Below are 26,815 nucleotides of genomic sequence, written 5' to 3'. Positions count from 1 at the left end.
AGGGTCCTGTGGTGATTGCCCGGTTTATAAGGGTCCTGTGGTAATTGCCATGTTTATAAGGGTCCTGTGGGGATTGCCCTGTTTATAAGGGTCCTGTGGGGATTGCCCTGTTTATAAGGGTCCTGTGGGGATTGCCCTGTTTATAAGGGTCCTGTGGTGATCGCCCTGTTTATAAGGGTCCTGTGGTGATCGCCCTGTTTATAAGGGTCCTGTGGTGATCGCCCTGTTTATAAGGGTCCTGTGGGGATTGCCTGGTTTATAAGGGTCCTGTGGGGATTGCCCTGTTTATAAGGGTCCTGTGGGGATTGCCCTGTTTATAAGGGTCCTGTGGGGATTGCCCTGTTTATAAGGGTCCTGTGGTGATTGCCCTGTTTATAAGGGTCCTGTGGGGATTGCCCGGTTTATAAGGGTCCTGTGGGGATTGCCTGGTTTATAAGGGTCCTGTGGGGATCGCCCTTTTTATAAGGGTCCTGTGGGGATCGCCCTGTTTATAAGGGTCCTGTGGTGATTGCCATGTTTATAAGGGTCCTGTGGGGATTGCCCTGTTTATAAGGGTCCTGTGGGGATTGCCCTGTTTATAAGGGTCCTGTGGGGATCGCCTTTTTTATAAGGGTCCTGTGGTGATCGTCCTGTTTATAAGGGTCCTCTGGTGATCGCCCTGTTTATAAGGGTCCTGTGGTGATTGCCCGGTTTATAAGGGTCCTGTGGGGATTGCCCTGTTTATAAGGGTCCTGTGGTGATTGCCCTGTTTATAAGGGTCCTGTGGTGATTGCCCTGTTTATAAGGGTCCTGTGGGGATTGCCCTTTTTATAAGGGTCCTGTGGGGATTGCCCGGTTTATAAGGGTCCTGTGGGGATTGCCCTGTTTATAAGGGTCCTGTGGGGATCGCCCTGTTTATAAGGGTCCTGTGGTGATTGCCCTGTTTATAAGGGTCCTGTGGGGATTGCCCTGTTTATAAGGGTCCTGTGGGGATAGCCCTGTTTATAAGGGTCCTGTGGGGATAGCCCTGTTTATAAGGGTCCTGTGGGGATTGCCCGGTTTATAAGGGTCCTGTGGGGATTGCCCTGTTTATAAGGGTCCTGTGGGGATCGCCCTGTTTATAAGGGTCCTGTGGTGATTGCCCTGTTTATAAGGGTCCTGTGGTGATCGCCCTGTTTATAAGGGTCCTGTGGGGATTGCCCTGTTTATAAGGGTCCTGTGGGGATAGCCCTGTTTATAAGGGTCCTGTGGGGATAGCCCTGTTTATAAGGGTCCTGTGGGGATTGCCCTGTTTATAAGGGTCCTGTGGGGATAGCCCTGTTTATAAGGGTCCTGTGGGGATAGCCCTGTTTATAAGGGTCCTGTGGGGATTGCCCTGCTTATAAGGGTCCTGTGGGGATTGCCCTGTTTATAAGGGTCACCTCACTATACTACTGCTCCTATGTTGGTCTAGGCCAATCTTTCCCAACCAGAGTGCCTCCAGCTGTTGCAAAACTTCAACTCCCAGCATGCCCGGACAGCCAAAGCCAAAGGCTGTCCGGGCATGCTGGGAGTTGTAGTTTTGCAACAGCTGGAGGCACCTTGGTTGGGAAACACTGGTCTAGGCAATGCCCATGCGGACAGTCGCTAGACGACACTATTTATATGTCCCCATCAATGCAATCCAGCATTAGTATTTATAATACTGCTGACAATTAATGAATTATCACTGAGGTAAAAACGACTGCAAAAAGTTTATAGAAGTTAAAAACCCGGGTTATTATCTCTCTACAGCCAACACATAATACCGCCCTCACACGGTATGGCGACACATCTGCCTCCGGTACCGTATGCTGCTCACTATCTCTAAGGAAACAGGTAAAAAAACAAAAACAAACTTCTGAACCGGAAGCTATTCCCGGCGTTCTAGTTCCGCCCACATCCCAGCTTGCATAGCGTTTCGCCGATCTTCCTGGCTGGATGTGCGGGTAGCGGCTCTGTACTGGTGGCTGCAGAGGTAGGAGGGCTGCGGTATATGGATGGTCAGGTGATGGGGCCGCGGTATATGGATGGTCAGGTGATGGGGCAGCGGTATATGGATGGTCAGGTGATGAGGCCGCGGTATATGGATGGTCAGGTGATGGGGCCGCGGTATATACCGGAGGAGGGCTGAGCCTGTATAAGCCGCCTCACACATTACTGTCCTCTCTATAACCCCGTACAAAGAATAACAGCAGGGGTGAGCTAGGCCTGTAGTGTTCTATCTGTGCCCCCTGCATACAGTGAGGGTATATATATATATATATATATATATATCCTATATGTCCAGCCCTCTGTGTTAGTCTTTATGGGGAGTGTTTGAGCCACCATCACGGTCACTAATGTCTAGAAGATATTATTATTATTTTTTGTATATGTGTGTACAGTGTCTATGGCAGGTCCCTTATGTCTGGAACCTATAATTATAGTGTGCTCAGTGGGCTATGGCAGGGGCTGGCTGAATGCCTTAGGCTGGGTTCACACCACGTTTTTTTAAATACGGTTACCGTATACAGTTTTCCGCTAAAAAACGTATTGCAAAAACCGTATAACTCCAAATATGGTTTTTCCCCTTATACGGTTCCAAAACATATGTACGGTTCTATCCATTTGCATCCATTTTTACCAACGGTTTTGCTATTTTGTTGGAATTAGTTTTCAAGCAATTTAATAGTTACTATTGTTCTATTGAAATTCCTTCTGCGCATGTGTCAACTCCAAAAACGGATTAGAAAAACCGTGTGCAACCGTATTCTGAAATTCTGTGTACGGTTCTCATAGACAACAATGTTAAAAGAACCGCATACGGTTCACATACTGTTTTCCAACCGGAGGCAAAAACGTGGTCGACAGCGTTTTTGCCTACGGTTGAAAAATCTGCAAAACCGTATCCGAAGCAAAACGGATGCAACCGTACACAACATTTGGAATACGGTTTACAGTGCATTCTCTATGCATACGGTCGTATACTTTTTTTTTGCGGGAAACCGTATACGGTTACCGTATTTGAAAATCGTAGTGTGAACCCAGCCTTGGGCTGCATTCACACCATGTTTTTGCAATACAGTTCCTGTATCAGGTTTTTGATGAAAAACAGATTAATCAAAGCCTGACTTACTGTATCATATAGTGTGTACAAATTTTAACCCGTATACAGTTTAAAAAATGATGTCCGGTTGCATCCGTTTTTTAAGGAAAAGAAAGTACAGTGATCCCTCAACTTACAATGGCCTCAACATACAATAGTTTCAACATACGATGGTGTTTTCTGGACCATTGTAACTTGAAACCAGACTCAACATACAATGTACAGACAGTCCAGATCTGTGAAACATATCAATGGCTGGAGGAACCGACCAATCAGAATGGGCATTCACTGGTAAATCACCTGAATTACTGAAGTGCCTGCACTGACTGGCTGTCTGGTAGCGCCCCCTACAGTACAGGGAGGAACTACAAGTTCTGTACTACTCCTTACCTGTGCCAGGGTTAGCTGCTCCTTTGGACACCAAGTAAGGGCGGCTCCATTTGGGACACTGTCTGTACTGTACAGGACCCTGAAGATGCTCCTGTCCTCTACTTAAACCATTGTTTCCCAACCAGGGTGCCTTCAGCTGTTGCAAAACTACAACTCCCAGCATGCCCGGACAGCCAACGGCTGTCCGGGCATGCTGGGAGTTGTAGTTTTGCAACAGCTGGAGGCACCCTGGTTGGGAAACTCTGACATAGACAGTGATTTACAGTTCCCAGCAGCTTTTTCTTTTATATGTAAGGAATTGTTTTATCTGTATTAGTTATCTTATTTTTCTTTATTCCTCGCATTTTCCTATTTTTTGCGGGGCCAGAGACCTCACTGCCGCCACCCACTTCTCTCCCCCTGCCTGTCCTGAGTCCAACCCCGCCGCTTTGCACAATGGTGATGGAGAAGCTGCTGAGTGAGTTCAGCCCTTCCGCAGCCCTGCCCTCTGCTGCCCTGCGGCTGGGGCATGCTGTACCCGGACACCGGAGGAGTGCTGTCCCCTGTCACCAGCCTGGCCTTCACCATGAACAGACTTACCGGCCTGGGGATATAATTATAATTACCTGTTCCCGGGGTCTGCACTACTTCTGGCTCCTGCGGTGTCCTGTTCTGTTGCTGTGCACAGCGCAATGGCGAGTGACGTCCTCAACGCGACGTCACCGTCAGTGGCCTGGTGCACAGTGACAGCTCAGGATGCCGCAGAGCCAGAAGTAGCGCGGACCCCGGGAACAGGTCATTATAAAACAGAGGATGGGGGAGGCAATGGGGCAGCGGCGGTGGTTGGACCCAGGACAGGCAAGGGGAGAGAAGCGGGTAGCGGTCTCTGGCTCTGCAAAAGCCTCTGCAGTTCATTGATTTAAAGCGCCCGCATTATCGGCAAGGTAATTGCCGATACTGATAACTTAGAAAATCGTGAATATTGGCCGGATAATCGGTTGATCCCTAGTGAAAACCGGATGGAACTGTACGCACATATGGTTCTCTACGGTTGGCATTGAATCCCATGTTAAAAAAAAAAAAAAAACATACGGTTTCTATACGGTTTTCACCCGGACCAAAAACCATGGTAGGCTACGTTTTTGGGTGCAGGAAAAAACGGACAAAACCATACAAGATACAGAACGGATGCAACCGGATGCATCGTTTGGCATACAGTTTTTAATGGCGAGTCAATGAATATGGTTTTCAATACGGTTCCATGCGGTTTTCAAATTGAAAATTTATGTGGGAACTGTATTGCAAAAACGTGGTGTGAATGCAGCCTTATGCGAATCACAAATATGGCAGTGTGAAAGCATATACTGAAAGAAATGTCTCATATATGACTATTAGAGATGAGCGAATTTACAGTAAATTCGATTCGTCACGAACTTCTCGGCTCGGCAGTTGATGACTTATCCTGCATAAATGAATTCAGCTTTCAGATGCTCCCGTGGGCTGGAAAAGGTGGATACAGTCCTAGGAGACTCTTTCCTAGGACTGTATCCACCTTTTCCAGCCCACCGGAGCACCTGAAAGCTGAACTAATTTATGCAGGAAAAGTCATCAACTGCCGAGCCGAGAAGTTCATGACGAATCAAATTTACTGTAAATTTGCTCATCTCTAATGACTATCACCACCACACTGCTGCTATACCTTATGGTTGTGCCCAAATCCAACATGTCAGATTCCTCTTTTCTGCTGCCATTTGCTGTCAGAGTAAGAAGCCCACCCCCTCTGGCTGTTCCTACGCATAGCACCTTATTATGTTTTCTATTGATAAGGCATGTCTGTGGAGAAGTCCAGAGGAACAGCTATATCACATAAATGGTTGGGATGTCCTGGCTGCATAGCTTCTTTGAAGTTAGAGGGTCACTTTTCAGTAAAGGTCACAGGGTGGGTTTTCAGCCATAGCACCCTTTTTTGGTTTACAGTGGTAGTCATGGTGGCAGATGATACCTTAGGTGTACACAACCAGTTGCCTCCATTGAACTTATGGGCAAGAGGTAGCGTAAGCTTTCAGAGTATGTCTTACCAATAGTCTAGCAATATCATTTTTTTTTAGCTTCTTTACTGCTCAATTCATGCTATAGCACTGGGTTCCAGGACTGATATTTGATCAACTAAATATATAATTTTTGTGTATATATATATATATATATATATATATATATCAATTTTATTTTTTTTTTTCTTCTTCGTAAAAACAATACTTATTTGGCCCCTTTCACACTATAAAAATACTTCCGTTATGAATGCCCGTTATAAAAAGCCTGGAAATCTGCAGTTATACGGCCGGAACAAAATCGCTAATGGCCGTTAGAAAAATCCCAGAGACTATAATGGGATTTTCTAATAGCTGTTTTAACCCGTTAACGCCCGTTATTAATAACGGCCCTTATTTTGTGACTGACGATAGTAACGGGAGAATTAGTGCATGCACTATTTCTCCCGTTCATTCACCCATCACAAAATAACGGCCGTTATTAATAAAGGGTGATAACGGGTTAAAATGGCTATTAGAAAAATCCCATAGACTATAATGGGATTTTCTAGCGGCCATTAGCGATTTTGTTCCGGCCGTATAACTGCCGGTTTCCAGGCTTTTTATAACGGGCGTTCATAACGGAAGTATTTTTATAGTGTGAAAGGGGCCTTTGAACTAAAATCCATTGGGGACCCCCGCAATATCTTTTGCAGCCCCCCCCCTTTCGTCAGCCTCACGGAGCGAAGATCGCTCCGTGTCTCATGACTCACGATACAGGGGCCGGAGTATTGTGACATCACGGCTCCGCCTCCTCATGACATCACGCCCTGCCCCCTCAATGCAAGTCTATATTTAAAATTGCCCTATTCTGACGCCCTATAACTTTTTCATTTTTCTGTATACGTGGATGTATGAGGGCTAATTTTTTGCGCCGAGACCCTGTAGTTTTCGGTTTCAATTTTGTTTTGATGGAACTTTTTTGATCGCTTTTTTTCCTTAACGTTATGTGAACAAAAAAAAAATCAGCAATTCTGGTATTTTTTTTTAAAGTTTACGCCATTCACCGTGTTGGATAATGAACATTATATTTACAAGTTCGGACACTTATGCCCGCAGCAATACCAAATATGTTGTGTTTTTTTTTTTTTTTTTTTTTTAACTACTTTTTTTTTTTTTAATGGGAAAATGGGATGGTTTCTATTTTATTTGGGTGGGGCTTTTATATATATATTTTTTTAAATCTTTGTTTTATATTGATTTTAAATTTAAGTCCTCATAGAGCACTGTTAATAGCAATTATTAGATTGCTATGAACTGTTCAGTAGTATGTTATAACATAGTAATTCAGTGCTAGTGATCTTCTTGTATAGCCTACTTCTCCAGGCTGCACAAGAAGCTCAGCCATCCTGCACGCCAGAAGGAGGTGAGGAGACCTCCACCATTATTGGTGAGTCCCTGGCTGCTGATAGCTGCCTGAGCTGACCTGCTATGTAGTGAGCGCAGCTCCTGTTGTGAAGTTCTTTCCAGTCTGATCACAGTGCTCTCTGCTGACACCTCTATCCCTGTCAGGAACTGTCCATAGCAGGAGAGGTTTGCTATGGGAATTTGTTCCTGCTCTGGACAGTTCCTGACAGGGATAGAGGTGTCAGTAGAGAGCACTGTGATCAGACAGAAAATAAATTTAAAAAGAAAAGAACTTCCTGTGTGGAGCATACAGCAGCTGATAAGTACTGGAAGTCTTTAAAGGGTAAAATCTTTATTTTCACCATTCCCGGGGGATGCTCCTGCCCCCAGGGATGGTGAAGATATGAAGTTATAAACTAGTCACCGCCGCCGTAAGTAGTCACCTGAGCGGGGAGTTCTTCTTATCTACTCCCGTTCTTCGGCCGGGAGCGACGCTCCCCTCCGCTTGATTGATGGGCCGCGTCATTGTTCCGCTCACTGAACGGACGGAGCAGAGCGATGACGCGGCCCATCAATCAAGCGGAGGGGGCGTCGCTGCCGGCCGAAGAACGGGAGTAGGTGAGAAGAGCTCCCCGCCCAGGTGACTACTTGCGGCGGCGGCGGTGACTAGTTTATAACTTCATATCTTCACCATCCCTGGGGGCAGGAGCGTCCCCCGGGAATGGTGAAAATAAAGATTTTACCCTATATAATGCTTTGCCAAGTGTTATATAGGGTAAAATCTGATGATTGGTTCCCTTTAAGGAGAACTCCAGCCGAATGAAATGAGCTTTTTATAAAGCTGCACATGTTAAAATGATATAACTTTGTAATGTACAAGTGTAAAGCAGTGAGCACATACCCTGTTTCTCTTTGCTTTTCCTCCAGGCAAGATGTTCAGGAGTTCTTATCGCACATAATGTAATCTACAGTAAACAACACATCACTTAGCAATGTCACACTTCCTTCTCCACATACACCTCCCTTCATCTATATTCACTGCTTCTCTATGCACCTTGCTCAGCGGTAGCTCACTTATTTAAGGTTTTTATTTGGACTACTTTTTGCCTGATACCTCCTTTAAGATTATTAAATAGTAGGGCTGCACAATATATCGCATTCGCAATCTAATCACGATTTTTGTGAAATGCGATATAACGATTTCACCCTATGAAAAAACATGCAATTAGGCGGAGAAACATTGAGCCGCATGCTGAAGGTTTCGGCCACGCAGCACGAATTAAACACCGGAGCAGTGGCGGTCACCGGGCTCCGGCAGCTGCAGGCTTGGCTCACGTGCCACACAGCCACTTCAACCCGCGTCTTACTGTCTCTCCTCCCAGCAGTGCTCAGTGCTGGGAGGAGGTGCCTTAACCCCACCACGACTGGCCACCGTTTATATACAGCACAGCCGCGGAGCTGGAGTCTATGAAGCATTACATACTGAGTAATGCAGGCAATCACTGATCTAGGTGATGTCCGCCAATAACCCTTTTAGATGCCACGATCAACATTGATCGCTGTGTCTAAAATGCTGAAAAAGGGTGCCGGTAGCTCAGTGGGGCTGATCAGTGCTGTGCTATATGCTCCTATGGCACAATATTGATTAGTGTCTAGAAGCTAAAAATTACATCTGTGTGTCTCCAACTGTTCCAAAACTACAACTCCCAGCATTCCCGTATAGCTTTTGGCAGTCTGGGCATGCTGGGAGTTGTAGTTTTTCAACAACTGGAGACACACTGTGTGAAAACACTGCTCCATGGGGATTAAAAAAATTGTGAAAAAAATTTGTGAAACAAAAATTGAGACAATACATGTGAATAAGCCTCATCCCCTAAATAAAAATGTAACCCCCCCCCCCATTTTTCAAATAAAACAAACAAAAAAAATATGTGGTAGCGCCACGTGAATGAATGTCCAAACTATTAAAATATAACGTAAATGAAACCGCGCAGTCAATGGCTTAAACATTAAAAAAATTATAAAAAAATAATTCAAAGTCCAGAATTGTTGATTTTTGGTCACTTCATATAGCAGGAAAAAATAAGTGATCAGAAAGTCCCATCAAAACAGAAATGGTTCCAATAAAAAATACAGATGAGGGTGCAAAAAAACAAGCTCTAGAGATGAGCGAAGTTACAGTGATTCGATTCATCACAAACTTCTTGGCTCGTCATTTGTGGACTTTAGCCTGCAGAAATTAGTTCAGCTTTAGGTGCTCCGGTGGGCTGGAAAAGGTGGATACAGGCCTAGGAGAGAGTCTTCTAGGGCTGTATCCACCTTTTCCAGCCCACCGGAGCACCTGAAAGCTGAACTAATTTATGCAGGCTAAAGTCAGAAACCACCGAGCTGAGAAGTTCGTGACAAATCAAATCACTGTAACTTTGCTAATCTCTAATAAGCTCCATTACAGCCCCGTGTATGGAAATATAAGAAAGTTTTAGGGGTCAGAAGGGGACATTTTGAGTACTCCAGTGCAGTAAAACTTTCCCCCATCCAAAGGATAGGGGTTAAGTTTTAGATCGTGGGGAGTCCAACCGCTAGGACCCCCTGCAATCTCCTGCATGGCACCCTGGCAGTCCCCAGGAAAGGGGGGGGGGGGGGCGTGCCAACCCACACACGAAGCGGCGGCCGACACCCCCCCCTCCATTTATCCCATATAGCTACATGGAGGGGGTGTGTTGGCCACCACTTCATGCGGGGGGGGGGGGGGGTAGTCGTCACACCCCCTTCCTGCGGGACTGCTGATGCGCCGTGCAGGGGATCGCAGGGGGTCCTAGCGGTCGGACTCCCTGCGATCTAAAACTTATTCCCTTTCCTTTTTATTGGGGATAAGTTTTACTGCACTGGACTCCAATCCCCCCCATTTTATGTTGGCTATATGAAATGAGGAGATTGGACATGAAATAGCAGGGATTTTACCATTTGTTTATTATATCGCAATCGCATATTGGAATCGCAGTATTTACTGCCATAATCTCAATTTCTGGCACCAGTTGATTGGAAAACATTTTTTTTCCTCTGCAGTACCCCTTTAAATCCCTTCATTTCAACAGAACTGATCTTATCATACACTAGTGAAGCAAGCAGACCTTTCGTTTCATCTGATTGAATCTACATGTTTTCTATTTACAGGACTGTCTATAGTATGGCTGCCGCGACCATAGTGCATGATGTATCTGAAGCTGTGGAACTGTGTCATCTGCATGGCCTTTATCTAAAGCCCATCTCAAAAATGATCATCAGCGTGGCGCTGCCTCAACTGAAGCAGCCTGGAAAATCTATCTCAAACTGGGAAGTGATGGAACGGCTTAAGGGCATGGTGACCAACCACCAGTTCTCCACGCTGCGCATTTCCAAAAGCACCATGGACTTCATCCGCTTTGAGGGAGAGGTTGAGAACAAGAGCTTGGTGAAAGCTTTCATAGCAGCTTTGGATGGTAAAAGTATAAAGCTAAGTGGCTTCTCTGATATTCTAAAAGTCAGAGCAGCCGAATATAAAATAGACTTCCCCTCAAGACATGACTGGGACTGCTTCTTCCGAGATGCAGCAGACATGAATGAAAACTCACCCGGAGAAAGACCTGACACCATTCATCTAGAAGGCCTTCCTTGCAAGTGGTTTGCTTCGAAAGATTCTGGCTCTGAGAAACCAAATGAAGAAGTCCTTGTAAAGGTTTTCAGTATGTTTGGTGAGATTAGGAATGTCGATATCCCCATGCTTGACCCGTACAGAGAGGAAATGACTGGTAGGAACTTCCATACTTTTAGTTTTGGTGGGCACTTAAACTTTGAAGCATATGTCCAATACAAGGAGTATGTTGGCTTTGTGAAGGCAATGAATGCTCTGCGCGGTATGAAGCTTATGCATAAAGGTGAAGATGGAAAAGCTGTGGCTTGTAATATAAAGGTAGGTAGAATGTGTATGCCATGTGTAGGGTTATCAGGATCCTTTTTCTTGCTCCTATTACATTTCCCAAGAGTTTGGCACATCTTCTGTAAACAGAGGTCCCTGGTGGGCTATTATCTCATCTGTAAGGATTAGGTGTGTTAAATCATGACCAAGATTGTAGTAGTATTTATACTCTTGTCTGAGAACTCTGGAGGGAATTTATCATTGGATATAGATTTTTTTTTTACTTGTGTTGTTTTGTTTTTTGGCAGGGGGTGGGGGGGGGAGTAAAAAGTTGCAAATGTTTGCACAATGTATTTAGACGTGAATGACTTAGATTTAATTTGGTATGGTTAGCTTTTTGTAGTGATCATGGATTTATAATCTGCAATTTATTTTAAAGGGTACCTCTCATAAAAAAAAACTTTTGATATATTATAGATTAACTTTACAATTGCATGTTATTAAAAAATATGCTTCTTTCTATTTAATTTTCCACTTTGAAGAAATGACCACTAGGGGTCTCCCTACCAGTCCTGGCAGCAAGCATTTCAGACTCATGCCGGAGTCCTAAACACTACGAGCTGCCAGTCTGCTTTGTTCACAAAGGAGAACACTCAGAGCTGCCAGCCTGCTTTGTTCACTGCCTGTTTGGCTGTGAACAAATCAGGCTGGCAGCTCTGAGTGTTTAGGACTCCAGCATGAGTCAGAAATGCTTGCTGACAGGACTGATCGGGAAAAATACAATAGAAAGAAGCATATTTTTCATTAACATGCTATTGGAAAGTTATTCAACATTCATTAATCTAAAATATATCAAGTTTATTTGATGAGAGGTACCCTTTAATCTAATATGTTGCATTTTTTTGCGCAAACACCTCCATAAAGTCGCAACATTTGCACAACAAGCAAACCATAGAAAATTATGTGCTGAAGGGAAATTTATGAAAATGTGATTGTGTACCTGTGCAAAATTTATCAAATGCCCTGTGACCATTTAATAAATTACACATTAACACTACACAAAATGAAAGTGGAGAAAAAGCATTCACCTACACTAGGGATGTCCTGATACCATTTTTTTAAGACAGAGTAAAAGTACCGATACTTTAATTCTAGTACTCACCGATACCAAGTAGGAGTACTTTTATTTTAAAGGGAATCCGACAGCATGGTGACCCGGTTTCTGGCGCTGCTTACCGTATGATATGTGGGTCCTTGTTGTGTACAATGGAGGCGGCTGCTGTACTATGAGCCAAGATTTCTCTATTTTCCATTGGGCAGAACAGGGAATTTGCATTGGCAGCGAGACCGATGTCTCCGGAGCGATTGTGCTGATGTTCACATGGTGAGCAGCGGTAGAAACCGGGTCACCTGACCTATCTACATATAAATTCAAGTTAGTGCAGGTGACTCTGCTGTAAGATTGCCTTTAATAGTAGGGATTGTCCTCTAGTAGGTAGTATAGATAGTTGCAGGCATTAGCAGCAGCCCTTTGTAGACAGCAGCCCCCCCCCCCCTTGTAGACAGCAAGCCCCCCCCTCTGCTGCCCAGTTCTCCCGTCCACATAATGGCATCCTATGGAGGAGCATGTGACATAAACGTCACTCTCCTTCCTCCGTAGAGTTACGCTGGGCGCAGTGGAGTGACGTGTGTGTCACATGCTCCTCCATGGGACGCCATGAAGCGGACGGGAGAACGGGGCATTAAGGAGAAGATGGCCACACTGCAGCAGGCATCGGATATGCTATCGGGGACGTTAAACCCCCCCGATACCATGCAAATGCCAGGTATCGTCCCCTTACCTATACTAGTATCGGTTTTGGGACATCCATAACCTACACAACAATGAGATTCCCAACTCTGTGTTGTGCCATTCCTTTGGTGTGTGTCGGTCATACTGGAGCACTGTCAACTCTTTGTACTCTTTCTGCATTCAGCCAAAATGCATTCCTGAATCCTTGTTACAGAATAAATAAGTCTTGGAAGGGTCAGACCAAATGATTTTGTGGGTCTTATATGACTTGTGGCACCGGACGTTTCCCACCCTTGTCTTAATGGATGGTCTGTAATTAGAAATGAGCTGCCAGGAAGCTCATTTTTTAAATATTGGGACAACCCCTCTAATGCCTCTGTCATTCACTGGTTATTGGGGCATTAGTTTAATAAATGGGTCACAAAAATTGCAACGCTCATGGTGCATGCATTAAACTGAAGCCTATGACAGAAGTATATGTTTAATGCATGCTTTTTTTGGACTGTACAAGTTGGAATATGCTTACCCATGAGTGTACAGATTTTGGTGACACTTTATTCCATTTTATAGGTCTCATTTGACACAACCAAGCACCTGAGTGAGGCATCTATTAAAAAAAGACAGCTCGAGCGTCAGAAATTACAAGAACTAGAACAGAAGCGAGAGGAACAAAAGAGAAAAGAGAAGGAAGCCGAAGAGAGGCAAAAAGAGGAGGAACGGTAAGTCTGTCTCAGGTCACTTATGTGATTTTGCAATGTGAATCGTTGATTGACACAATGTAGGGTTAAATAAGTATTTAGGCATTTAAAACATATTCCTTATCTACAGGATGTCTGATCACTGGGGACCCCCCCGATCAGACACTTATCCCCTATACTATAAAAAGGGGATACATTTTGAAAGGGGTACTCCACTGCTCAGGGTTTGGAACAAGCGCCGGGAGCTTGTGACGTCATTGCCCCACAAGTCGTCATGAGGGGTCTGGGCTATGACTCCACAAACTCCTGGCTCCAGCGTTCGGAACAGTTTGTTCCAAATGCTGAGCAGCGGAGTACCCCTTTAAAGGGGTACTCCACTGGCCATCATCAGGTTAATTTTAAAGGGGTACTTAACTGCCCCAGCGGCCGGAACATTTTGTTCCAAACGCTGGGTGCGACCCCCGCAGCCCGCACCCAGTATTTGGAACAAAATGTTCCAAACGCTGGGGCAGTTAAGTACCCCTTTAAAATTTTGAATACCCAGTTCTTACTACTTCTTCAGAACAATCATCTAGATGTCTGCACTATATGGGTGCAATCTAATCTAGGATTGGTAGTGATTCCTGATAACTGCTATTTAATACACACAATAGCTTCTTTCTAATTCCCTAATGTGAACTGTTTGTCTTGAAGCAAACAAAAAGAAATGGAAGAGTTGGAGAAGGAGAAGAAACGTAAGGATAAGATAAAAAGGAAGGAGGAGAAGCAGAGAGAGCGGGAAGCTCGCAAGAACAAGAAAAAATTACAAAAAATACAGGCAGAGGAGCAAAAGAGATTGCAGGAGAAAATCCGATTTGAGGAGCGAAGGCTTTTGCTGGCTCAGAGGAATTTACAGTCCATCAGGTTAATTGTGGAGCTTCTAAGCAGAGTGAAGGTGAGAATTTGTTATGAGGGGTTCTCCAGTGTGGTGTCATGATTTTTCCAATAGAAAACATGAAATGCTGTATACTATTATACCAAACTGTGGCCTCAGTAATAATTAGCACTACTTTTTGCGCAGCACTAGGGATCGACTGATTATCGGTTTGGCTGATAATCGCGATTTTGGATATTATCGGTATCAGCAATTACCTTGTCGATATGCCGATAATGCCCCACCCCTGGCCAGAGACTACCATCGCCGCCGCTGCCCCATTGCCTCCCCCCCCCATCCTCTGCCCACATACCGCCGCCCCATTGCCTCCCCCCATCCTTTGGCTACATGCCCAATGCGACGTCACCGTCAGTGACCCCCCATTTATGTGCATGTTACATTGTTTCTTGCAATTAAGAAATGTTCAGCCTTCAAAGCACCCACTGTACTGAACACCCACCCCCTCTCCATTTCTTCTGCTGCCCATTTTAGAAGAATTTGTTGACAGTCAATTATAGCTCTAGCAGTAATCTCATAAGAGAAATGCCTGCTCCAGGGGGCAGCATTAGGCCATTGCAACACTGGGAGTTGTAGTTCTGTTTGATTTTAAGGGAAACTCATCACCAGGAAAATGCTGTCCGATCTTTGGTATCTTGTTCTAGAGCAGGAGGGGCTGAGCAGATTGATAAATATCATTTTGTGGGAAAAGAGTGATTAGATGTGAATGACATTGATTTTTTTTTTTTAGATATCTGATCCTTAGAATGCTCTTCCCCTGCCTTTTTTTAAGGTTTTTATATTAAATGGGGTAAATTGGTAGTTATGCCGTTATGAGAGGGAAATATGGGGTGAGATTTCGAAGACAAGGCAGAGCTGGTATGAATTAGCTTTTTTTTTATTTTTTTAACATTCGGCATTCATTTTTGTGCCCTTTTAAAAAAGACAGTTACCGTATATACTCGAGTATAAGCCGAGTTTTTCAGCACGATTTTTCGTGCTGAAAACACCCCCCTCGGCTTATACACGAGTGAACTCCCCCACCCGCAGTGGTCTTCAACCTGCGGACTTCCAGAGGTTTCAAAACTACATCTCCCAGCAAGCCCGGGCAGCCATCGGCTGTCCGGGCTTGCTGGGAGTTGTAGTTTTGAAACCTCCGGAGGTCCGCAGGTTGAAGACCACTGCGGCCTTCAACATCATCCAGCCCCCTCTCACCCTCCTTTAGTTCTGTACAGTACTCACCTCCGCTCAGCGCTGGTCCGGTGCTGCAGGACTGTCCGGAGAGGAGGTGGTCCGGTGGGATAGTGGTTCCGGGCTGCTATCTTCACCGGGGAGGCCTCTTCTAAGCGCTTCGGGCCCGGCCTCAGAATAGTCACGTTGCCTTGACAACGACGCAGAGGTGCGTTCATTGCCAACGTACTTCTGCGTCATTGTCAAGGCAACGCCTCTATTCCGGGCCGGAAGCGCGGAGAAGAGGCGCCCCCGGTGAAGATAGCAGCCCGGACCACCTCCTCACCGGACCACCTCCTCTCCGGACAGCCCTGCAGGACCGGACCAGCGCCGAGCGGAGGTGAGTACTCAGAACTAAAGGGGGTGAGAGGGGGCTGGATGATGTTGAAGGCCGCAGTGGTCTTCAACCTGCGGACCTCCGGAGGTTTCAAAACTACAACTCCCAGCAAGCCCGGACAGCCGATGGCTGCCCGGGCTTGCTGGGAGTTGTAGTTTTGAAACCTCTGGAGGTCCGCAGGTTGAAGACCACTGAGGGCGAATGATGAGAAGAGGATGATGAAGGGGGGGGGGGGTGTGAGGATGATGAAGGGGGGTGGGGATGATGAAGGGGGGTGTGGGATGATTACAAGGGGATGATGAAGGGGGGATGTGTGGGATGATAAGGGGATGATGAAGGGGGGATGTGCGGGATGATAAGGGGATGATGAAGGGGGGATGTGTGGGATGATAAGGGGATGATGAAGGGGGGATGTGTGGGATGATGACAAGGGGATGATGAAGGGGGGATGTGTGAAATGATAAGGGGATGATGAAGGGGGGGATGTGTGGGATGATGACAAGGGGATGATGATGAGGATGTTAATGACGGGTCTGGATGATGACAGGGGGGGGATGAGGTATTTCCCACCCTAGGCTTATACTCGAGTCAATAACTTTTCCTGGGATTTTGGGTTGAAATTAGGGGTCTCGGCTTATACTCGGGTCGGCTTATACCCGAGTATATACGGTAATCTCCTCCACTGCATAGTCAAGAATGAAGCACTCATCATCTATTTTGAAATTGAGCAAAACTTGGGCACAAAAACTAACTGCGCAAAAATTTTGCACCAAAGTGCTCTTCAAGTGGTGTCCTCCTTTAAGTGTATGGGCATTACGATCAATCACTTACCTTCCCATGACTTGGTTATATAAAAGCAAAGTTCTGACCCCATAAACCTGATCAGACTATGCCTAAATGTTTCTATATTCTAGAGCAGTGGTCTTCAACCTGCGGGCCTCCCAGATGTTGCAAAACTACAACTCCCAGCATGCCCGGACAGCCAACGGCTGTCTGGGCATGCTGGGAGTTGTAGTTTTGCAACATCTGTAGGTCCGCAGGTTGGAGACCACTGTTATAGAGCATGCAGAGCTGTACCACAAAACCTTACTTTTCTTTCAAGAACTTAAATTTCAGTTTCTCCCATTTATTTGGGGAACCAACCACTACCCTGCAACGACCAAAAAAGTTGGAAGGGGAACTCCCCGATAATGTGTCTCACTTACCTCTGCATTTAATAGCTTTGGAAGTGTGACTGGCGGCTACAAAGTTGTTGCGATATACTGAGGTGGTGATAGATAAGCGCTTGTGGTATAGCCACTTAGTACCTCACATGTCCCAGTCTTCAGAACCCCCCCCCCTTTATGGATTCAGCAGACTGTTGGTGTGTATAATATGTAGGGTTTTTGCTCTATTTCTTACGCAATCGAAGTATGATTTGTGCAGAGGCCTTCTGTAGGTTTTCACAGCTTAGACACTTTTGAGAATCAAGAAATCCCCTTCCCCTCCTTTCCCTGTAGACCTTTCTCCCAATTCTCTCTCATAGGGTGTTTTTTTAAGCTCTCAAGGGCCCAAAGGTCTTATCTAGGTTTTATATACCGTATTAATCCAGGCTAATCTACAGATTACTCCCCTTCCAGTGGGGGCTTAGGGAGTCTTCACTATTTCAAACATTGATGCCATATGGTTTGCAACTAACAATAAACTGATTCCACTTATTGTTACCTCATGTCAGGATGCACTGGATGGTATCCTTCTACAGAAGATACCGGGTCTGTCACATGATCTCAGAATGCCATCCAGGCCATTCCTTTAGGCAGAAGGTTGCAGACTGTAGGCACCCCTTCTGTGTTTGTTTGGGATCTAGGACATAGATGTTAGGTCTCATTGCCAGCAAATATTTTTGTGCGAAGCACTCTTTATGGTAAGCAATACTACTACTCTGCATTAGATGGAATTGGAAGTTGCTGCATAATTCTGTTCTAGTGTTTTATGTAGTGTATTAAAAAAATAAATGTGAATGCAAGTTTCAATCACATACACAAAATGTGGGCTCAGCCCAAATGATTTACCACAGTGTTGCTACTATGTGTACCAATATACATACAATTCAGCAAAGAAAAAAGAAATACAGCGCACTACCCATTATGTATAAATATAACAATCTTTATTACATGGTTCCAAAGCCAAAATTAGACAAACATTTAAAAAGGATTAAAAGGCACAAAGACCACTCCACAGCAGATGGAGGGAATGGATGCAGCAGGTGCCCTCCTAAGCCCCACGCGTTACATCACCCGTCGGTGACTTCCTTAGGGGTATTGGGGCATATTCCCCATTCATATATATATATATATATATATATATATATATATATATATATATATATATATATATATATATATATATATAATCTCTATCTCTATCTATATATATCTATATCAATTAATTATCAGGAGGTGGTGCGACTCCTTCATGGATGCTGGCGATCATCCGCTTGTACTTCCAGGTGATCACCTGTTCACATCCGCTACAGATCATAACACTCGCTCCTGAGCCTTTGCTCCTTCACACATCACTCTTTATCACGGCACACATCATGCAGTCAGGAACAGTTGGAGAGGTGTGGCCAGGGGTTCACAATACTTGGCAGACATGATTGTCAGGCACACAGTGGCAACGCAGGGACTGAGAGGTGTGGCGGCCTCAGGGCATTGTGGACTTTTGGTCATGCCTCTCCTCTATCTTTTATAAATATAAAATGGAATAAGCAAAAGGTATGGCTGCATTACACAAAAAAACATTAACAATTATATTATGATGTGCTATAGATATCTGTGGAAAGATCATATATATATATAGAGTCCTACAGAAAGCTAAAACCTCTTGACAACATATATAAAGAACAACAAATAGAGGCTCTATATGTGCCTTAAATGGGCACTGTCATGAACTTTTTTTTTTTTTTTTTAAATGTTGTAGTACATATGTACTACAACTTATCTCTAATATATTTTCATTATTTTTTTTTTTTTATTAAAATGCTTTAATTATTGTTTGAAAACCGACCACTAAGGGTCACCCTCCTAGTGGCCGGCTGCAGGCTGGCGTGACGTCACGCCTGAATTCGGACTGATGCTGGCCGGGCATCAGTCCTTATTTATTCAGCCTGCACTCGCCAATCAGACAGGGAGCAAGCGCATTGGCTCCCTGGCCGGCCGGCCACTCCTCCTTCACATGCCGCCGCTGCTGCTGCCCTTGCACGCCGGACCCGTGAAAACATTGGCCCGCTCCGCAGTATGTATGGATTTATTTTAGGGAAGAGCGGGGGTTGGGGGAGAGCGGAGTTCAGCATTTTAAACACGGGGGGGATCGGGGTAGCGCCGCGCCCGTGGCCCTAACTGTTTTCTGCATAGGGTGCCTCCAGCTGTTTCAACACTACAACTCCCAGCTTGCCCTGACAGCCAATAGATGTCAGGGCAAGCTGGAAGTTGTAGTGGTGAAACAGCTGGAGGCACCCTATATAGATGAACTAAGGGCGGAAGTGTCGGCCCCAGCAGGCATCAGTGATCTCTGCCTGCTGGGGAAGTCTGCCTGGTAGTGAGCACACTACCAGGCAGACAAAAAGTCATTTTTAACATAGTAAAAAAAAAATTAAAAGCAGGGAGGGGGTTAGGGATAGATGGGTAATAGGCAGGGATAGAAAAAAAAAGGGATGGTGGGAGCTACCCTTTAAAGTGTACCTGTCATCAACAAAAACATTTTATATAACATAGATAATACCATTATATGTATATTTTTAATATACATTGGTTAAAAAATATGTATATTTTTTGTCCCTGAAGCTATTGCCTGTGTGTCTCTGAGGAGTCCAAATACAGGAAGTGAGGGTGGACAAGCAGGGGTCTGTACAGTGAGGCTCTGTGACATGCTATGGGCTCACACAGCTGGATGATTGACAAGCCAGGAGCCTGTACAGAGCCCTGCTTGTCTTGTCCTCACAGGCAATAGCTTAACCTTTTCATGACGTAGGGCGTATCCATATGCCCTGCATCCTGAGACCTTAACGATGTAGGGAGTATGCATACGCCCGTGGGAATTCCGGTCCCCACCGCTAGCCAGTTGGGGACCGGACCATGATGCCTGCTGAAATCATTCAGCAGGCAGCCCGGCACATCGCCGAGGGGGACCCCCCCCCCCCCCCATATGTCGGCGACCGCAGAAAATCGCATGTCAATTCGGACATGCAATATTTTCTGCTACTCCGGGCTGATCGGGTCTTTGGTGACCCGATCGCCCGGAAAATAGGAAGGATTCGAGCTGTCAGTGACAGCCCCGATCATCCTGAGGGATGAGAGCGAGATTGCAGTGCTTCGATCTCCTCCTATCCCCTGCCATTAGTCAGAAACTAATTCTGACCAATGGCAGCGCATGACAGGGGGTTGCCATGGAAACCCTGCGCTCTGCCCACCCCTGGATGTCGAGCAGAACGGGGGGGGGGGGGAGAAGATGGCGGTGGGTACCGCCGATCATTGCTGGAGACTGCGGAGATCTGTGGTGCAGGTAGGGAAGCGACAGTGGGGGGGGGGGGGAAGGCGGAAGGAAGGTGGCAGTAAAGCGATATTTACTGCTGCCCTTCTAGTGGTTGCCAAACTGCAACTCCCAGCATGCCCAGACAGCCAAAAGCTGTCTGGCCATGCTGGGTGTTGTAGTTTTGCAACATCTGGAGGGTCACAGTTTGGAGACCACTATTACAGTAGTGCCAAAACGGTGGCCCTCCAGATGTTGCCAAACTACAACTCTCAGCATGCCTAGACTGCCCAGGCATGCTGGGAGTTGTAGTTCTGTAACGTCTGTCCCTTCAGATTTTGCAATTTTCATGAAAATTGCTGCTATACTTTGAAGCCCTCTAATTTTTTCAAAAAGTAAAAATATGTCCATTTTATGATGCCAACATAAAGTGGACATATTGTATTTGTGAATCAATATAACATTTATTTGGAATGTCCATTTTCCTTACAAGCAGAGAGCTTCAAAGTTAGAAAAATGCTAAATTTTCATGAACTTTTGGGATTTTTCACCAAGAAAGGATGCAAGTAACGACGCAAATTTACCACTAACATAAAGTAGAATATGTCACCAAAAAACAATCTCAGAATAATCGGTAAAAGCATCCCAGAGTTATTAATGCTTAAAGTGATGGTGGTCAGAATTGCGAAAACGGGTTCAGTCCTTAAGGTGAAAATGAGCTGTGTCCTTAAGGGGCTAAAGTGAAGCATGAGAACAATGTTGTTATGCTTAACTTTTGATGTTGCATTTTGGGCACAACCATATGCACTTCTCAGTATAATAATCTGGGAACTGCCTGCATCCAACCTGCAATCCAAAGGAGTAGTCGTACGAGAAATTATCTACTCGTTTATACTTTTGAGGTACTAATCTGCCTGAGGTAATTCCAAGACCGATTCCGGACAAAGAATATAAAATAATAGCCTTAATAGTGGATGTGCGGCCATGTTGTTTCTCTAATTGTGAGTTACATAAAATAACTGCCGGGACCTGACAATAAATTGCTATTTATTGTTTTTATTTCTTTGTCTGGATTTGGTCTTTGAATTGTTTCTGCAACACAAATCTTCTCAACAGACATTTGTTAGTGGTAATATAACTCAATTGGGGAGATATTTGAAACTAAGTCTTTTTTGCCCTTAGTCATTTTGCTTTTGCTACATGCAACAAAAATATATCCTTTCTTGTAGACTACTATAGTCTACTACTATATTTTTAAGCTTATGTTGCCTTTAAAAGGGCTTTCCGGTGTAAAAAAAATAAGTAAATAAAGTGTATGGTGTCAAAAAGTATAATAAAGCTACTTACTGATATGTTATTAGCCTTAGTGTACAGATCTCTCTCGATCAGCTGAGCGGTGTGGCTTGTAGCTTTAACCTTTTTACACAGGCGGTGAAAGCAGAGTGCTCCCATCCCTGCTCCCCTCTTTCTTAATGTCTATTCAGGGAGAGATCATTAATGTGAAGGGGGAGCTCGTAATACTGCCAATTAGATTTTAAAGTAGAAGGATGCCTTTCTCGGTCACAGTAGTTTCCGTTAGAACAGGCTCACTGCTGTCGTCTTTCAGAAAGGCTTCTTAAAATCTAATGAACTGTGATATCCCAGTCAAGGGACCACACGGAGGGCAAACTTAAAGATGTAACGAAAGATAAAGGGCAAATGAGGGGCCGGACTTAAAATCATACCATGCAAGTCAAGCATACAAAGCAGCATTTCTGGTTGAATAGCATATGTTTTAACCAAGTTTCATTTAAATGTATGTGTTAGTCTTGAACATGATTTTTCTGGTCCTCCAGGAAGTAGGACACTCTGTTTTCCCTATGAATTCAGTGCCATTCAAGGGAAAAAATAGGTAAAATATGTAAAATTAAAGGGTAGCTCCCACCATCCTATATATTTTTCTTCTGTCCCTGCCTATTGCCAATCTATCCCTAACCCCCTCCTTGCTTTTAATTTTTATTTTTACTATATTAAAAATGCCTTTTGTCTGCCTGGCAGTGTGCTCACTACCAGGCAGACTTCCCCAGCAGGCACCACGTCACTGATGCCTGCTGGGGGGGGGACTTCCGCCCTTAGTTCATCTACACAGGGTGCCTCCAGCTGTTTCACCACTACAACTCCCAGCTTGCCCTGACATATATTGGCTGTCAGGCCATGCTGGGAGTTGTAGTATTGAAACAGCTGGAGGCACCCTGTGTAGATAAACTATTTGTTAGTTACATGCGGCGCTAGCCCGTCCCCTCCGTCTCCCTCCCCCCGCGCCATACCCCGTTCCCTCCATCAAAAACCCCCCTCCCTCATACCCGGTTCCCTCATTACACTTACTGCAGAGTCCGGCAGCGGGCGTGCAGGGACAGCGGCGGCGGCGATGTGCGGGAGGAGTGGCCTCCCAGCCAGTGGCCGGGGAGCCAATGCGCTCGCTCTCTGCCTTTCTGATTGACAGGCAGGGAGCGAGCGCAGGCTGAATGAAAAAGGACCGACCGGCCGCATCAGTCCTTTTTCAGGCGTGACATCATGCCAGGCTGCAGCCGGCCACTGGGAGGGAGACCCCTACTAGACCCCTAGTGTATATATATATATATGTATAATAATAAAAGTATATGAGATATGTTGTAGTACATAAGTACTACAACATATCAAAAAATAAAGTTGGTGACAGTGCCCATTTAACGTTTCAAGGCTCAATTTACGCTCCAGGAAATGGTGTGCACACTGCATACCTTCAGAGCTTTATTATGAATTTTGGGATATTTATTCAAGCAATTTTGGGAACACTATTTAGAATGGACAGCAAAAGGGGGGAAAAAAATGTTTTCTATCTTTGTGCATTTTGCTCCAATTTTATAGACCCATCTGGTCTATGGCACACTGCTTGCCAATGAGACTCCTTTTTTAATACAAATACATTAGATAATAACTGATAAGTAATGAGTCAGAACAGCGCACGCACACCTAAAAAACATCCTTTGTTTGATTTCTTTGAAATGATTCACGCCATGAAGTCATTTCTAGAAAACATTTTTTACTTGTGTTACTGCTTCTTTTAATTGAAAAGGCTTTCATGTAACGGCAAGATAAAACATTTTACCAGGTTATGCCTTAACTTGAAGGGAATCTGAGGAAGATTTAGCTCAGAGCTGGTGTCACAACCTCTTTAAAGGGGTACTCTGGTGGAAAACAAATTTTTTTTAAATCAACTGGTGCCAGAAAGTTAAACAGATTTTGTAAATTACTTCTGTTAAAAAATATTAATCCTTCCAGTACTTATCAGCTGCTGTATGCTCCATATGAAGTTGTATTTTTTTTCTGGAATTCTTTTCTGTTTGACCACAGTGTTCTCTCCTGTGAGTAGGAACAAATCCCCATAACAAGCATATTCTGCTCTGGACAGTTCGTGTTACGGACAGAGGTGTCAGCAGAGAACACTGGTCAGACAGAAAAGAATTCCAGAAAGAAATACAACTTCCTCTGGACCATACAGCAGCTGATAAGTACTGGAAGGATTAAGATTTTTAAATAGAAGTAATTTACAAATCTGTTTAACTTTCTGGCACCAGTTGATTAAAACATTTTTTTTTCCAACTGAGTACCCCTTTTAACACTTCAGCTGTGAGTTAGATGCATGCTGGTAGTTGTAGTTTTGCAACAGCTGGAGGCACCCTCTTTGGGAAATACTGACAGACAGTGATTTACAGCTCCCAGCAGATCTTTCTTACTTTTATGTGTAAGGATTTGCTTTATCTAGATTAGTTATTTACTTATCTTTCTTTAATCCTCTCTTTTTCCTATTTTTGGATGACATTTTGGGGCTTCAGAACCAAATACCAGGTTTCCATAGAGTTGTGGTCTCAACATACTATGGTTTTAACATACAATGGTCGTCCTTAGAGATGAGCGAACTTACATTAAATTCGATTCGTCACAAACTTCTCGGCTCGGCAGTTGATGCCTTATCCTGCGTAAATTAGTTCAGCCTTCAGGTGCTCCGGTGGGCTGAAAAAGGTGGATACATTCCTAGGAAAGAGTTTCCTAGGACTGTATCCACCTTTTCCAGCCCACCGGAGCACCGGAAAGCTGAACTAATTTATGCAGGAAAAGTCATCAACTGCCGAGCCGAATCGACTTTACTGTAAGTTCGCTCATCTCTAGTCGTCCTGGAACTAATTAATATTGTAACTTGAGGGAACATTGTATATGGCGTGAGCCTATCATAGAGAAGAATATCCGTCGTAAGCTATGGCACTAATAAAGGCTATGGTCTTCATTGGGTTTGCAGAGGCAATTAATATTTTCTTTGTGTGTGTATATATAAATATATTCTAAACACTTTTTTTTTTAAACCTTTTTAAATCTCGTGATCTGAAACTTTTAGATTTCTGAAGGTTAGTAAAATTTTCTTTTGTTTTAAGCCAATGTGTTACACGTATAGCACTTTTCCATTAGCCTTGGAAGAGAAGTGGTACAGTTCATTGTCATAGCTTTCCTTCAGTTACATTGTGTACTGTCAACCGCCATTGAGTTTAATTGAATAGACTTTGCTTTGGCCTTGTTTTGTAGGCTGCAAAGATACGTGAGCAGGAGGAGAAGGAAGCGGAGAGAATTCGTCTCATGCAGCTGGAAGAACGGAGAAGACAACAGGAGGCAGAACTTAGGCGAGTTGAAGAGGAGAAACAACGAACCCTGAGTTTACACCGGAAGGAGAAAGAGTTAAGAGAAAAGTTGCTGAACAGTCTTCTCAACAGGAACATGTGCTCTGCCTCTCAAATTAAAGAAGACCCTAAACCTCAGCAGATTTACCCTCTAAAGCCCAGTGAAAACCTCCCTCGTGACTCCCCTATGAACTATGTCACATCTACCTCAACGCAAACACAACCAGACTACGAGCCACACAGGCCTTACCTCCACTATGCAAATTCAACCCTTCATGCAGCAAATGGAGTGTGTGTAGAAGACTCCCGACTCCAGGAATACAAACAGATGAATATCATTAATGCAGGACGACCCCTCTATTCACTCACCAGCATTCTAGGCAATAAGGTGCATCATGACAATTCAACAAATAAGGATTCAGGTTTACAATTAAAGGAAAGTGGAACGTGTCCAAGTAATGCTGAGACAGATGACACTCATAGACAGTCAAAAACAAGCAAGTATAGCCAGGACACAAAGCACAAGCATAAGACTAAAAACAAACGGGACTTGAGTAGAGAGGAGGATGATCGCAGAAAGGTGAAAAAATCCCACAAAAAGCATTCCTCTAGAGATTACAGCCCGCAGAGTAGTGTCAGTGCAGAAAGAAGCAAAAACAAAGGGAGAGAAAAGGTTAGGTACAGTCATAAAGACAAGAGGCACCACCGCAGATCATACAGCAAAGAAAGGCGATCCTGGAGTAGTTAAACCTGCTATGTCTTCAACATATGGTCCAGATGGTTGTTTATTTAAATGTACTTAGAGTAATATGGCAGGGAGAGATGGTGTGCTTTGGGCATTGCCAGGCCTCTGCCTGTATAAAGGCATTTTGCCACCATGAACACTTATTTTCCATACACAGGATAGAAAATAAGTGATTGTAATGAGTCCGACTGCTGGGACCTATGTGATATAGAGCTCAGGACTCTTTGCATTGAAAATACTAGATTGCAAATTGTTGCCTATACGAGTGCCAAATAATTGTCCATGGTGGCAATACCACTTTAACTTTCAGCTGACGACTGGATATCTGGTTGCTAAAAAGTCTGATGGTAAAAGGCTTCAACCATGGCTGGCCAGTTATTTTGCTCAAAGCTTGATTGACAATGCCATCACAGCTTTCCATATTAGTTAGTATGTTCTTTGGTCTGAGAGAACTGTACGTATCGATGATCAATTGTCTCCCCTCCTTTCTGCTTCTGAATATTTTTATTTTATTTTTTTTAAAGGAAAGGTCCATTTCCGTCTCTTCAGGGACATTTCAGGGGTAATTTTTCTAATACTTAAAGAATCCAGTTTTTATCTGCTAGTGGTTTTTGAGACCACATAGGATTGCTAAACTAGGTTTCAGTTCTGGTTAATAAAATATTTATTTTTCTTTTATGTAAAACCATTTGGACTCTTGTCTTGTTTATTTGCATTTAGAACATCTCTAGGTATTGGATATATGAATAGAAAAGTCAAGAATGTTTATTAAACTAATTAATTTTAAAATACGAACAAACATTGTACCCCAGTATTACTAAATTAACCTGTTAACCTGATTTAGGGTATATGCTTTCCAGTAGACCTCACCGTAGCAACATTTATAATTTATAGCTTGCCCTTCACTATCCCTAAAAAGGCTATTTCCTTGTATTTAATAACCATACTGCAGCCTGCTAGGACTGTAAAATAACAGGTTAGAGCACTGGCAGGGACGCTGCCAAGTTAAGGGTGTGGGGGTTGGGAATGGTGTTTGGCAAAGGCAAAACTGAATTTCCCTCCAGGAGGAAAGCATCACGCTGGACTCTTCTGCCAGAGAGGCGCCGGCGTACATTAAAAAAGA

The 26,815-nt window shown here is 44.3% G+C and overlaps 2 protein-coding genes across 6 annotated transcripts in view; one reads left to right on the top strand and one right to left on the bottom strand.

The window, feature by feature from the left end:
- Positions 1-1,989, bottom strand: part of LOC130356822 (acetylserotonin O-methyltransferase-like) — a 77,644-nt gene extending 75,655 nt beyond the window's left edge. For 2 of the 5 annotated variants that reach the window (XM_056558806.1, XM_056558810.1), the window contains exon 1: positions 1,857-1,989. The gene's annotated coding sequence lies outside the window, so the exon portion shown is untranslated. Of the gene's footprint in view, positions 1-1,775; positions 1,828-1,856 lie in introns of those variants that run through there. The other 3 variants (XM_056558811.1, XM_056558809.1, XM_056558807.1) reach the window with 3 other exon arrangements.
- Positions 1,885-26,372, top strand: AKAP17A (A-kinase anchoring protein 17A). Its single transcript, XM_056558805.1, has 5 exons — positions 1,885-1,975; positions 10,063-10,837; positions 13,146-13,294; positions 13,967-14,207; positions 24,856-26,372. The coding sequence occupies exons 2-5, from the start codon at positions 10,076-10,078 to the stop codon at positions 25,693-25,695; spliced, it is 1,992 nt and encodes a 663-aa protein (XP_056414780.1). The 5' UTR covers positions 1,885-1,975; positions 10,063-10,075; the 3' UTR covers positions 25,696-26,372.
- The last annotated feature ends 443 nt before the right edge of the window (positions 26,373-26,815 follow it).

Source organism: Hyla sarda, chromosome 2, assembly GCF_029499605.1.
Source record: "Hyla sarda isolate aHylSar1 chromosome 2, aHylSar1.hap1, whole genome shotgun sequence".
Taxonomy (NCBI): domain Eukaryota; kingdom Metazoa; phylum Chordata; class Amphibia; order Anura; family Hylidae; genus Hyla; species Hyla sarda.
This window is presented reverse-complemented; position numbering and strand designations above follow the sequence as displayed.

Excerpts from the sequence above, each read along its gene's own strand:
- AKAP17A (XM_056558805.1), top strand. The coding sequence starts at position 10,076 with ATGGCTGCCGCGACCATAGTGCATGATGTATCTGAAGCTGTGGAACTG. Across the intron at positions 10,838-13,145 it reads CTGTGGCTTGTAATATAAAG|GTCTCATTTGACACAACCAA; the intron begins GTAGGTAGAATG and ends TCCATTTTATAG. Across the intron at positions 13,295-13,966 it reads AGGCAAAAAGAGGAGGAACG|CAAACAAAAAGAAATGGAAG; the intron begins GTAAGTCTGTCT and ends TTTGTCTTGAAG.